Below are 14,461 nucleotides of genomic sequence, written 5' to 3'. Positions count from 1 at the left end.
TAGTAATAGTTAATAGATTTTTCTTCTTGTCAAAAAAAAAAATTAATATTTTTCTTTTAATTATCTTATCTAACACCCTTGATGACATTTGTTGATGTTTACCTAAATTAAATGTGAAGTAGTACGGATTGAAATTTTTTAATTTTTTTTTTTTCTATTCTATTCAAATTTTAAACAGTTTATTTTGTCTCATGCCGTGCATTAAAGACATCCTATTATAATAAGTTATCTATTTCACAACCCTCGGTACGGTAGTACTCCATAGTCTTTAACCTTTGCATGTTCTCCTAGATTACTTATTGACATTGTTGCAAGTCTTGTAACAGTTACTTATTGACATTGTCTATAATTGTAAACTTAGGCGTAATTTATTTATTTATCCCAAGGAAGGTTTTAATTTGGTTACCTTTGGATTTGGGTAGATGTCTTTTTTTTTTAATCAATATTGAATAACGACATAGCAACTTTTGAGGAGAGTCATGTTAAATTCTTCGTATAAATCAATTATAGTTAGTTGAAATTTATGGAAGTTAGTAAAATAGGAATAATTCTTCATTTTCAATAGATGGATCACATTCACATGCCTTTCCGTTTTATAGACATTATTTTAACCATTGAGTAATTTTTATATACAGTGTATATACTTTATGATAAAAGAATAATGATTTACAAAACCCTAAAAACTACATATAAAGAGTTAAAATTGAAAAAGATAATTAAAACAATCATTCATCACTAAAAACTACGTGTAAAGAGTAAAATTGAAAAGATAATTAAAATAATCACTCATTACAATAATTAATGTATTACTCTCTCCGTTTTAGGAGAAATTGGAGAAATACTCCGTAATGAAATGTGGAGATAGCGGGGTTGGTGGGAGAATAAAAAATTATAAAAAGCAAAAGTAGTTGAGAGAATTAGAGGAGAGATAATGTGAAATTAATAAAATATAATTTATGTTGGGTCCACTAGTTAAGACTTGTGAGAAATGAATTAAATATTATAAAAGCTTTCCAAATAAGGAAATGAAACAAGTAATTAAAAACGGTCGAAAATGAAAAGTGGAGTAAGTAATTAAAAATGGAGGCCACCAGGGAGTATATATAATTCTATAATGCATTCCTAAAATATCAATCGGTGAGAGATGTTAAATGTTTGAGAAGGTATTGTGTGATCAGACTTTTGATGAGATGCATATAAATTATTGGCCATTTCATATTTTCATACAATATAAGTTTTTTAACATCTCGTTATATGAATTTAATTAGATGTAACGTTTTTTGACTTTTCGTGTATAAGTTTATTTTGGATGAGTGAACTCATGCTGAAACACACATGATCACCCACCCAATACTTTGTGTAAATGCTTGCTTGCAAATCATTACCCTAAGTCCCTATAAAATAGTATAGTATCTAATACACTCAAAGTTTAAAAGTAAATTCTATACGTTCATCATCTCTATTATATTTAGCTAACATACTTTCCTAATTATAAAATCGTCTAGACAATTTTTTAAAACAATTTTTTTTATTTGATGCGAAGGAGGGTTAAAATTAAACCCAAACAAAAAGCAATGACAACATATTTATACACATATGTAAGTGTAAAAAGTTAGGATCAAAATTTTGTGAAGTTTATAATTATTGCTAGTTTTTTTTTCTTTTTTCTTTAACAAGAAATTAATGCTAGTTGTGAGATGACAAACAAAGTTTGACTTTAAAAACTAGATTAATTCTAATTATATGCTTCATACTAATTCAACTAGTTGTATTTCAAAATTTAAAAACTCAACTAATGTATTTATAATGTCTTTTCCTTTTTAATTCCAAGTTCATGACAAATACAGTACAACTACTCCAAGGCTCCCCAAGCTTAACTAGCTAGATTAGTATGTAGTTTATAAATGCTTTTATGCATTTAAAAATGATATACAAATATATATATACATACAACCAACCCAAGATCGATCCAAAGTCTGATCTACTCTCTCACTAAGCTAGCAAGCTTAGCCTCCGATCAGCTGGCCGACGAACCGGTTTAACCCGGTCTAAACGACATACGAAGTATATATATATTATACATCTACAAATTTTCCAGGTATATATTTTTTTTTTCCTCATCTATTAATCTTATTTAAAATATGAATATTTTTTATACTACATTTGTAATAATGAACAAGTGCTTGATCTTCATCCTAATACCTTAGAATTTTCAAGAAAATAGATAAGATTAAATTGTGCTAGTAGATGGTAAGTTAGATCTTTTTTCGTGTTGAAACTCAATTTTTTATGAGTACATGATATCTATAGATTGCAACCTTTGAAGTTTGTAGTCTAGGAATGTTGTAATGCCAATGGTTACTAGCTTAGCTTACGACTATATGAGTATATGGTGATTTTATATTATTTTATTTTATTTTGATTTCAAGTCTAGAAAAATTAGATTATAAGGCCATAAACTATACCAAATTTTTATGTAATAAATTGCACATAACTCACAAGAAAACTAATACTACTATGTGAAGGAAAAAACATATAAACTTCATATTGATTGACTTCATAGAGAAAGAGAAAGAGAACTACTATGTACTGTATTGACTAACATTACCATGATATATTCCGATCCCTTTAATTTGCTCTACTCCGTCACTTTTATTTTCATATTAAATTTCTCTTTAGTTTGTACAAAAAATATAATCATGTGGTAGGATATATTAGTTTCATCATTATTTAATGTGTTAGTTTAATGTTTATATACTAATGTAATTATAAATATTGATGGTGTCAAAGGATATCGTGCAAACTGAATAGACACTATATATTTTGGGATAGAGGAAGCCCAATAAAAAGGCCAATTAGGTCTCACAATACATCTCATTTCCACAATTTCATTTTGCAATTCAAATTAAAGTTTTAAAAGAAAAAAAAAAAAAAGGTAAAAGCTAACGAACGTCCCAAGGACGTTGGATAAGATGACTAAAAGTAAAAATATTAACTTGAAATTAATATTAATTACACCAATCCAATACCAAAAAAATTGCTAAGTTTCCTATAGTATGTGTTTAAACTGTATGAAAGTTTGCTGTATTTTTATATGTATGCAGTGAAAGTTATGGCTCTAGCAATACCAATACCAGAGAAATTGCTGAGTTTTCTGTTGGAGAAGGTTGTACCTGTACTACAGGCCGAGACACGAAAGTTTCAGAGTGTCCCGGAATTAGTAAGTGACATCAAAAATGAAATGGATATCGCTAAAGATTATTTGAAGAAGGTCGAGGTAAAGGTAGACAGAATAGAAGATGGATCAAAAGATAAGCTCAAGCAAGTGAGTAAGTTAAGGTCATTGGTGTTTAAGATTGAAGATATCATAGATGACTACGAGCTGATTAAGCAACAACAATTAGGCCACCAAAGCGAAAAAGTTGACAAAGGGTGCATGATCGGAATGTGGAAAATATTAGATCAAAGTTCTAAAGATGTCGAGGGTTACAAGGACAAACGTGGGATTGCTTGCTCGATTGTAAGGATTAAAAACGCAATGGAAAAAATAAAAGGAAATGGAAAAGGATATGAGGAAACGATTTTTGCTCTTGGTGAGGAAGATTCGGGGAAAAAGAAGCTTGACCCTGGAACTTGTCCGCTTTATAAGGATGAGGAAAATTTTGTAGGGTTTAAGGAACGTGAATTGATTGTAAAGAAGAAATTACGTTTGGAGGATGAGAAGTATGACGGTAAACAGTTTGTATTAGCAGTTTGGGGTCAGCCGGGACTTGGGAAGACAACTCTTGTTCAAAAAGTGTACGAGAATGAAAGGAATAATTTCTCATACTATGCTTGGATCACAGCAACCAAGCCTTACTCAAGTGTTGCTCTACTCAAGTGTTTGTTTAAACAGTTCATATATAGTTATTCTTCTGCAGACAATGTTTCTGCTGACAGTATTTCTGTAGAAGAAGTGCAGAAATTACCAGATAATGAGGCGACGATCACTGATCGTTTAAGGAGTTACCTAATGATAAACGATGCCAAAAAAGGGTAATTTTTGCAGACTTCATTCATAATTCTATTCCTGAACATGATTGCTAATTCTTTGATATTCAGTTCTTACTCGTATTTGACAGGAATAATCCTAACTATTGTTACTCTGCTAATAAAAATGTCAGCTGTATTTACCTGATATTCAAAATAATGATCCAGTGACTTGCATCAAGCAGTTCAGTAACTCATTCGAGTCACTTGTCGCATTGCAATGTGTAAAACTTACTATTACAGCTTATATAATTCGGTTTACTATGTCTGAACAATAGATTAATATGAAACATTACTCGTTTATAGATGGTGTTAATTATATACCTTCATTGATTCAAACAATAAGGTTTGGAAAAGATAGCTGAATAAGTACCGACGTTTGTTTCTGTTTACAGGTACTTGGTGGTTCTTGATGATGTCTCGGAAATGGAGGAGTTGTCTAAGATCATTCAGGCTACTCTGGTACCTAGTTACAGCAAAGGTGGTCGAATACTAATGACAATGAAAAGTGAACACAATGCAAATTATTGGAAGACTTCAAGTACTTACGGTGAAGCCTACAATCTGCAAGTTTTATCTGAAGAAGAGGCCAAGCGTCTCTTCAATAAGAAGGCATTTGGGAACGAAGGAAAGTGCCCTCGGAAGCTAACAAGTTTACGGGACAAAATTGTGAAAGAATGTGATGGTTTGCCCTTCCTGATTGAGAAAGTAGGGGCAATTTTCTCAACCACGGATAAGTGGATTGAGTTGTATCAGAATTTCCAAATCAACCCTGTATCACCGGAGTGGAGCAAGGACAATCTACTCTTCAGCGGCTACCACGAGATGCCTTATCATCTTAAGCCTTGTTTCCTGTATTTATGCATGTTTCCTAAAAGTTGCAAATTCAAAAGAACGAGAATAGTTCGTCTATGGATTGCTGAAGGTTTTGTGGAAGCCAAGGATCATAGCACTCTCGAAGAAGCTGCAGAAGAATATCTTAATGAACTTGTTGAAAGAGGTATGTTTTCGAAACAGAATATGTACTTAGGTTCCATTCTTCCATATAAAATCTAAATAACTCTAGGATATAAGGCTCTATTCTATTTTACCTATGAAATTAAGTTCTAACAAAATAAGTAAAATGTTAGAACTCCTTGTGACATACAAATATGCATCTTATAGGTATGCTTCATCTCTTGAAAAGCGACGAAACAGGAAGAAACAGGACTTTAATACTTCCTTGTATGTGGCAACATGTAATGTTCCAAAAGTTGGCAGACTTGAGTTTTTGTCAAGTGTTAACGCAAAACAGGTTAAGCACAAACAATCAATGTCGAAGGCTTTCGATTCACAAGGATGCACCAAATACAGTCATTGCCTCAAGTGTCCGCTCAATCCTTTCATTTGTCCAACTTGAAAAATTTCCGATTGCATGGTCATCGCCATTCCAGGAAGCTGAATTCCGGCTAAAAGTACTTGACCTTCAAAATGCCAAGTTTGTTGATGTCCCGAGAGTGGTGGGAAAACTGCATAACTTGCGTTATCTAAGCATGAGAAATACCAAGGTTAATAAACTGCCGGAAACTATAGGTGGACTCTGGAACCTTCAAACCTTGGATCTCAAAAACACTGATGTAAAGGAGCTACCAACAGGAATAAATCGCCTTCACAAGCTCCGACATCTTCTTGTATGCCATTATAATGAAGACGAAAAGATGGTGCCAGTAAAGATACCCGAAGGGGTATTGAGTAACTTCAAGGACCTGCAAAAGCTAGCATTTGTGGATGGAAGTCTATATTTACCAAAGGGGGATCCTCAAAAGGAGGAATTACAAGAAGAAAATTCACAAAAGGAGGATGGCAGTTCCAAACCAATTGTTGGTTTAGTGCCTGGTTTGGACAAGCTAACACAATTGAGAAGGTTGGCAATAGTAAATATGAAGAAGGAGAACATAAAGCCCTTTTGTAAGGCGTTAGAAAATATGAAACAGCTCCGATCATTGAGTGTCAGAATGCTAAGTGATGAAGATGTTCTTGATTTGAGCCACATCAAATCTCCTCCTGAATTTCTAGAGCGGCTTTACTTAATAGGGCCTTTGAAGCAAAAACAATTGCCAATATGGATACATAAACTCAAGCATTTGGTTAGGTTGCTGTTGAAAAACTCAGGTTTTGAGAGCGATCCGCTAGAAAAGCTCAAGGTGATGCAAGAATTGCTAGTGCTTGAACTTGATAATGCATATGATGGTAAGGTCTTGGATTTTGGTTACAAGGGACTGAGGAAACTGCAAGTGTTACGTATCAGACGGTTAACAAATTTGAAGACAGTAAAAGCCGGAAAAAATGCTCTACTTCAGCTCCGTCTGGCTGTACATAGAGATTGCCCGACGTTGAAGAACATTTCCCTTCCACCTCAAATAAATGAAGTTATTCAAGAGTTTAAACCAAGCAAATCTCCTAAGCAAAGGGTCAATTGATTTATCTTCCAAGCTTTTTTTTTTTCACTTTGTTCGAGTATTTAGTATTACAAAAGATTGAATTCTAAGTTTCTAACCTTCTAATTCATACTGTATGATGGTTTAATAAAATAAATACTTCCTCCGCTTTTTTTTTTTTTTTAGTTGCAACATAATAACATTTCTACATGTGCACTATTCACATACAATTACACAAGAACATATGATATTTCGATTATACAAATGTAAGTATAATCCAACAGCATTTATAAGAACATTTTTTAATCGTAGATTAGTAAAACAAAAATAGTCTATGAATAGTACAAATAGTCTTGAACTAAAGAAGATGCACTATCATGGACATTGACATGAGAATAGGTAGTATTCAGAACCTTAACAAAGAAAAAGCCTACTAGGAAAGGGAGATACATCATTATGAACAGTACATGAGTAATTGAGTATTAGGGTACTCGGAAACGACACGTGACATAATCTTGAGGTTACTCATACATTCAATAACAGGTTATGCTCACAAGCCATCATAATTAGAATTGATTTATGTTCTTTATGTCTCTTATCAACTGTTCATATATCATAAGTCACAAAGCCAACAAAAACAGCGGAGACCTGTAACATATATTCATATGCAAAGAGGGTATCATCCAGCAGGCATAACTGATCTAGATTAAGAGCTTCAATAAATCAAGAAATGGCTTCATATAAATCAATTTCATAATTACAGAAGATGTGATAACCGAAGCATATAAAGGGCATTACAATATTTTCAAAAGCTGCACCTCAAAGATCAAAGGCTCGTTTGCATGGGACAGAAGGCTACGTCGAGGGCCAAACTGCAATGAACAACCATGAGTTAAATGTCTAGAAACATATTAGTATGGAGGAGAAAAGGAGAAACGGATAACAAGTCTACTCCATCTAAGAGAAATAACCTCCTCTGGGATGGGTTTCAAACTTTCATTTACATATCCCGTTGATGGCGGAATCAAGGCTCTTCTCTTCCCTAAAAGTATTCAATGAAGCATATACTCCAGTTAGTTGATAAAGAAAGAGAAGCCAGAAGTAAAAAGTTAAGGATTTCCATCAAAAAAAGAGTTAAGGATATATAACGTGCAACAAGATCAAACCACATCAGATGCATTAAAGAAAAATCAAAGGGGGAAAGTCAGCAGTATTACATCAAGAAATAAAAACTAGCAGGCCCATAGATAAGGGTTACAGCTTAACAACAAAGAGATAGCAAACATCTACAGATTCAACAGTGAATTTACGTACCACTATTAAAACAAATGATAATCCACATGCAACAGTAAAATTATGTTACAGAAATTTTTATAGTGGCACCAAAAATCTTGGAATTTCACCTGGGAGTCCCTAATTATTCCTTTGAATTAGGCATTTTTGGGAGGTTCAAGACCCTTATAAACTACCAAAAGATTGACCTGCAAATTCTCAATCTAGAATAAAGTGCTACTCCGTATATGTATACTATTTGGGTAGAATTTGACATGGATTTCAAGAATCCTCAAAAGTTCAACTCGTATCATATTATTGTCTGCCAATATAAACCATAACCAGTCATTGTTACTGTCTGGGATACTCTTATGAGACTCAAAAGGATGATTCCAGTCACTGTAGAAGCACAACAAAGGTAACTATGGTCTCTGATGGAGCTTGTTATTCACTTTCTTTTATTAGGCTTTTAGAAACATGTGGCCTAGATGCTGATCAGGCCTATGAGATTGACCTTAAGTGATAAACCTGCTTTTTATTCCTTGAATTACGGTAGGCTCACACAGCAATTTCCATTTCTTGGCCAGCTGCAAGAGATCAGAACTGAAGAGATGCAAAAATCTAGGAGGATGAAATAAGAAAAGAGATGTGGAAACCCAGGCATTAAACTAAGGTAGATAGCCAACATCTTTTAAGCAGATATAATAGATTGATTAACTTTCCAGAAGAACGGCAGAGGTTTATACAGCAACCACCAAAAGCTTAAGATTAGTCCCATACTAAATCATTTGCAATTTCAAGATTCAACCTAGAATATACGCATAGATGTTTCACATATGCTCAGTAATCAACCTTTCAGATTTCTCTAATTATATAAGGAGCATGTCACTACCAAGATTTAGATCAAATTAAAGCAATATGTCAATCTGTCACATGCAAGTCAAAAGCCGCATTTTTCGGTTTTTCCCCTTTAGACAAGAAAGAGTTAATCGTTTTAATAAGAGAAAAGAGGAGTGAAGCTGATTCAGGATTCCAGACAATACTGTAGAGCAACACTTTTTGGAAAATCCATATCACCTTCAGAAATTCAAATACATGCATCAAAATAAACATCTAAGTGAATATAATCAGCTTAGGAAGGGGACTCAAAAATTTTCAAAAGTTTGACACATTAATAAGTAGTACCACGTGTGGCGTTTTTGGTATTGCTCAAGGCTCAAGCAATAATACAAAAGTCCAATAGCAAACAGGTAACATATCTTCCTCAAACAATACAGATATTCACCCAATATGTCATTCAGAATTTACCTCCAACTTTCATGCCAATTAATACATCCTTCAAGCCTTTTATGATCTGTTTACAACACATGATATTAGTTACTTACACATCTCACATTTATAAATATTTTCCAAAAGGAATCACATTATGGCTGCACAGATGCTCAAGCTACCCAAGATGATAGTATAATACATCCTTGAGCATCAAGAAGCACCATACTGTACCATGACCCCTATACCTCTCAAGAGGCTTCTGCCAATGAAAGGGGTAAAAAGTGAGTAGTATATATACATATCCAAGTGCCAAGAGGCACAGATTAAGAGAAAATGTTCCTAATCAATAACAAAACCCACATTGAAAAAAGGCATTGAAGGTCTATTACTCCAAAATAAAATTTAAAGAACTAGACAATTTAGGGTCCATTCGGTATCACTGTAATTTTCAATTTTTGTTTTTGAAAATCATAAAATATATGTCATATAAAGAATCAACAATTAGACAAACCTATTGAAATTATGGTTATTTAGAAAATTGACAACAGAAAAGTGAAAACCACTTTTTCCTGATTTTCTTTTTTGTTTCATTGTTTTCAAAACTGAAAAATGAAATAAAACACGTCAACCAGCAGGCCTTTTAAGAGACGATTTATTAACTCATTACAATTTAAAGCAGAAAAACAATGCACCAACAAGCCATTGCATCAATATAAGAGTTAGGAGTACTATTAAAGGAGTAATCAGAAAGAAACTATGTCCTAGAATTATGTCCTTACTTTTTAGAGCTCTTTTTGCATGGGGTATTTACCTGTTTTTCATCCAGAGTAAGTGTAACAGGCATGGCTTCTCCAGTAAATTGATCTACTGTGCTGAATCATATGCATCAAACAGAATAAGCCTGGGAACATACAGGTGGTTTGCACAATAATGGGAGAAGGGAAGTGAAACAATAAAGCGTAGTTTCCAGAACTTGATTAAAATAAAAAAAATAAAAAAAAAATAAAAAAAGGTTAAAGAAAGGGATTAAAAATTATAGTTACAGGAATCAAGAATCCAAAATTATTCTAAGAAGAATAATAGGCGATGAAATCATGGCATAGCACAAAGATTAGAAAAGAAGGAACAAGCTGGAGGGTGTGGGGGGAGGATATATGTAATTCACATACCTGTAAACAAAATACCCATTTGATCGCCGACAAACATAATTAAATGCTACAACATCTCCTTCCTTAGCTGCTGGTCCCTCTCCATCAACAATATCTGAAACAGACCACAATCGACTCAGAAAATTTCTATGGTTGAACCATGTATGGAGCACATCCCTTATACATGTGCGATGGCATAGATGATATTTACAAGTAATAGGTTTAAGGGCTGTATGGATCAGATTTCACTTGAGGGTCAACGATTGATGCTAGTGTGTATCCTAATCCTACCTGAATGTATCAAGGAGTCATTTCACTTAGTCTAGAAGTTTCACCATGTTATCTCCAGGATTCCCGGGGTTCAAACGAGGGTATTTCATGCTCGAAGAAAAAGATATCCGGGGTTCAAACGAAGGTATTTCATGCTCGAAGAAAAAGATCTCAGGGGTTCAAACGAAGGTATTTCATGCTCGAAGAAAAAGATCTTGCAAACATAATAGGTTGGAATAGTCCATCCCCTGCCTCCACCTTCCAATTTTTGACAAAAACTAACACTGTGCTTAAGATTTTAAATAGCTATGGTGGAAGGAAAGGAGAGGGAAGGAGAGAGAAAGGAAATGAAGTGAAGAGGTGAGCTTGCATTTTCCTTTTTTTTTCAACATCAAAAGGATTTGGCTTGTTAAAAAGGAAAGAAAACCAATCCCTCCAATTTCCAATTCCAATCCCTTCCCTCTTCCCCAAATCATATCCAAACAAGGCAGTTTCTCTTCCCTCCCCCTTCTCTTAAAATTACCCTATCTAAACACATAATAACCGATTGAGTCAAGGCAATGAACAGGTATTGTACCTCTGCTGATGGTACCAATCATTAGCATATAATGGACTTACTTAGTGCTACACACCCTTCTTTCTCTCGCAAACTCCTATACTGCTGTTCTCTCTTTGGAGTACACTGGTTGGGCAGCACATAAATTACTCTAGACAGAAAGTATGCACATCTTGGCAGAAGGGAAAGGCTACATACAAAAAAGGCAAAAAGCCAACAGACCACAAGAGTGAAACTCTAGGAATATGAAAACTACTCTTTGCAGCAGAAATTTTCAGTATAAAGACTATGAACAAGTTTCATGTTATAATACATTGATACACAAGGAAACATCAAGTTCAGGACCATAATTAAACCAGCAACCTTGCAAGAAAGCATGATGTCCAATGACAAATATACCTTGAACCCTACTCCACTGGGAAGCTTCCTGGTACTGGATACTTCAAACATCAAATGTCATTTGCACAGAAGATGAGCTGAGTAGCATGCCAGTTATAGAAAAGAGAAATGCTGGAAAAACTTGGCAATTTACCGAAGTATTTCAGGCTCCTCCATCTGAGGAATTGGTGCACCAAGAGCAAGATTTACATTATACAAGATAGGTATAGCTCCCATGGAAAGTAACATCCTCCTTGAAAGGTTTCTAGCAGTCAAAGAAGCAAAATTGGAAACAGAGTAATTTGCAGTGACATTGAGTTTTCTAGTAGTACCACTGTAAGAGACGATAGAGATTATAAGTTAGTCTCTACAAGTGTAGGATTACACAGAAATTTTCAATTAAAAAATAATGTACTCAAATTGACGAACAAAGAAAACTGTCACTACTCTAAAAAGCTTCTGATTTCAGCAAAGTCGTAATTAGTTTAATGTGGTGGGATGTTTTCACAATTTAAACGAGAGAGAAAGGGAGTATAAGTTTATTGTAAAGATACTGTTGGTAGCAAATGAACAAGAGGTTACTTTGCAAAAGAAAGAATGGTGCAATATTCTCAACCTCATGTTTTTCATCAATTAATGCATGAATATTGGTAGAAATTTCTTTACATTGTATTAGATTTAAAAAAAAAAAAATTGATTTGTATATTAAGTTCAATAGAACTTTAATCGGCTTTTAAACTACTTTGTATTTTATACATAGGTTCCTTGCTTTAGTGAGATGGAGAACATAGGTTCCTTGCTTTAGTGAGATGGAGAACATAGGTTCCTTGCTTTAGTGAGATGGAGAAAACTAGGGAAAGAGAGAAGAAAGAAAACGCAAAATGATTAAAATGCAACATTTATTTCTAGAGTAGATACTTCTCTCGTCTCTGTATCTACAAGAGAACGGAGAAGAATATGAAACTAACTTCTTAGGGAGAGGATATTTCCACCCCATTTTACCCCGAAAAACCAATTATACATTGCCAATTCTTATACTAGCAAATTCCTTCAAAAACAGCTTATCCTCTAGGTGTATAACTGTATATCATATCACATTTTTCCAGTTATTTAGGCCAACTAGGCAACTACATATCATCGCCCGTTCTATCGAAGGACATGAGTTAATGTATGACAACTACATATCATCGCCGACTAACAAGGATTTTAATATTGCAAGTGACTAGCAAGCTATTATGATTTCAAAGAAAAAGTTGCATTATAGCAGTGTTAGCCAGCCAACCAATTATTTCCTAATTTAATGTCAGGTAACTTTCTTTTCTGTTAATGACAGTATATTCCAATCATATGCAACAATTTCTCTAACCAAATTTGATTCTAAATGTCATAAAGCAACTACCGGAACAAAAAAAAATCATACCTTTTTTCATGGAATCCAAAAACCCTATCAAGATTTTTATATAACCCAAGTTCAATATGGTAAACAATTCACATTCAAAGCATTACAAATTCATATATCATATCAAATTAGCCATAAAATTCTCAAATTGCCTTCAATTTGATAAGACTTCGCTCCAAATTGAACAATGATTTCAACTACCAACATTCGGAAAAAAAATATATAATTCTTAATAAAATAAAAAGAAAAAAAATAGATGATATTGAACACTGAAATAAGCTTAGATTTAATTGGGAATTCAGAATAAAATAACAAATAACCTAAATTAAATAAATGTAGAATTTTGAATAAAATATTACCGTGGTAGCAATGAAGGGCAAGGAAGAGAAATTGAAAGTTGCGGCAAAGTGACAGGCGTGAACGCCATTGTTATGCAGGCTGAATTTTTGTTGAGCTTAAAAATGATGAGTTGACGAGTGTGACCAAAAATATAGTGAACCAAAATAGTTGGTCTTATTTAAAAGTTAACGGTAAGACTGTCTTATTTAAAAATTAATATAGAGTATTTTTTTTTCCAGATGTATAATGTCTTGGAATCGAGAGAAAAGTTTTATACTCCGTATTTTCTAAAGGAGCGTTTGGTAGGAGGGATGGGATTAAATTGGAAAAGAAAGTGGAATAAAACGGTGGAATTAATAAATGGGATAAGGATAAAAATAGTGTACTACGTATTCCATTGTTTGGTACGGGTTGAGATTAGATTGGAACAACTAATAAAAATGCAAAATTACCCTTACTACTTTTTCTTCTTCTTTCTCTTTCATTAAGGGTAGAAATGTCTTTTACGCATTAAATTTAATTCTCATTCCTTATACCACCCCCTTTTAATAAGGATAAGTTTATTGCAAGTCTTGAGCAAAGTCTCAACATGAGTCTTGTTCAAGATTCTTGCAATAAACTCATCCAAGACTCACATGAGTCTTGCATGGAGTTTGGAATATTCAAACCCATGTCAAGACTTTGCAAGGGAACAAATACTACCATCTTTTGGTTGGTTGCCAATGAAAATTGGCCACCTCACCAACCAAAAGTTTACAAAAAAATTTTAAAAAATAATTAAGTATATTTTATAAAAAAATAAATATATTTGGGTTTTTCTAAGCTATACCCTCAAGGTTGTTGAGTTTCTAAGGTGTGTCATGCTTTTTCAAAAGTACAAGTTGTGCCCTCCAACTTAAGTTATTTAATCAATCGTACCCTCTAATGTAAACTCGACATTAACAATTGTAAATAAATAGGAAGTAATAAGAAGCGGATGAGAAAAAAGAATAAGAAATACACTGAGAGCTTGACATATCAATGGTTGCTTTTAGAAGAAAGAAGAAAAAATAGATGAGAAAATTTGGAAAAAATGCTAAATGTTAACCTACTTATATAACTCTAACCCAATTTGGGCGTGAAATTTCTCTCCAAAGTGTGGTAATAAACCGTTAACACAACTACTAACGTTGGATTAACGTTATAGGGTACGGTTGAATAAACACCTTAAGTTGGAGGGTACATCTTGTAATTTTGAAAAAGCATGGGCACACCTTAGAAACTCAAAAACCACGGGGCCATAGCTTAGAAAAACCCAATATATTTTGAAGAGGATTGAGTGAGTCTTGGAATATGTGTGAATTTGGAGAAAGTTTTGCATGAATCTGAATAATAAAAAGTA

The 14,461-nt window shown here is 33.6% G+C and overlaps 2 protein-coding genes across 3 annotated transcripts; one reads left to right on the top strand and one right to left on the bottom strand.

Annotated features, from left to right (window-relative positions):
• Positions 1-1,541: 1,541 nt before the first annotated feature.
• Positions 1,542-7,037, top strand: LOC110711001 (disease resistance protein RPM1-like). Of its 2 annotated transcripts, XM_021889365.1 has the most exons (4): positions 1,542-2,098; positions 3,105-4,035; positions 4,425-5,029; positions 5,194-7,037. In XM_021889365.1, exons 2-4 carry the CDS (start codon positions 3,113-3,115, stop codon positions 6,486-6,488), a joined length of 2,823 nt encoding a protein of 940 aa, XP_021745057.1. In that variant the 5' UTR covers positions 1,542-2,098; positions 3,105-3,112; the 3' UTR covers positions 6,489-7,037. The 2 variants fall into 2 exon arrangements, with proteins under 2 accessions (XP_021745057.1, XP_021745056.1); XM_021889364.1 differs by lacking the exon at positions 1,542-2,098 and having other exon boundaries at positions 2,126-4,035.
• A 95-nt stretch (positions 7,038-7,132) lies between these two features.
• On the bottom strand, positions 7,133-13,250 carry LOC110711002 (peptidyl-prolyl cis-trans isomerase FKBP16-1, chloroplastic-like). The gene is made up of 8 exons (XM_021889367.1): positions 13,101-13,250; positions 11,497-11,676; positions 11,364-11,404; positions 10,160-10,253; positions 9,802-9,862; positions 9,027-9,072; positions 7,418-7,488; positions 7,133-7,318 (listed from the first exon to the last, which is right to left on the bottom strand). Exons 1-8 carry the CDS (start codon positions 13,166-13,168, stop codon positions 7,241-7,243), a joined length of 639 nt encoding a protein of 212 aa, XP_021745059.1. The 5' UTR covers positions 13,169-13,250; the 3' UTR covers positions 7,133-7,240.
• Between the last annotated feature and the right edge of the window lie 1,211 nt (positions 13,251-14,461).

The sequence above is a fragment of the Chenopodium quinoa genome, unplaced genomic scaffold, assembly GCF_001683475.1.
Source record: "Chenopodium quinoa cultivar QQ74 unplaced genomic scaffold, ASM168347v1, whole genome shotgun sequence".
Lineage (NCBI taxonomy): Eukaryota > Viridiplantae > Streptophyta > Magnoliopsida > Caryophyllales > Amaranthaceae > Chenopodium > Chenopodium quinoa.
Note: the sequence above shows the minus strand (reverse complement) of the source record. Positions and strands in the feature narration are given on the sequence as shown.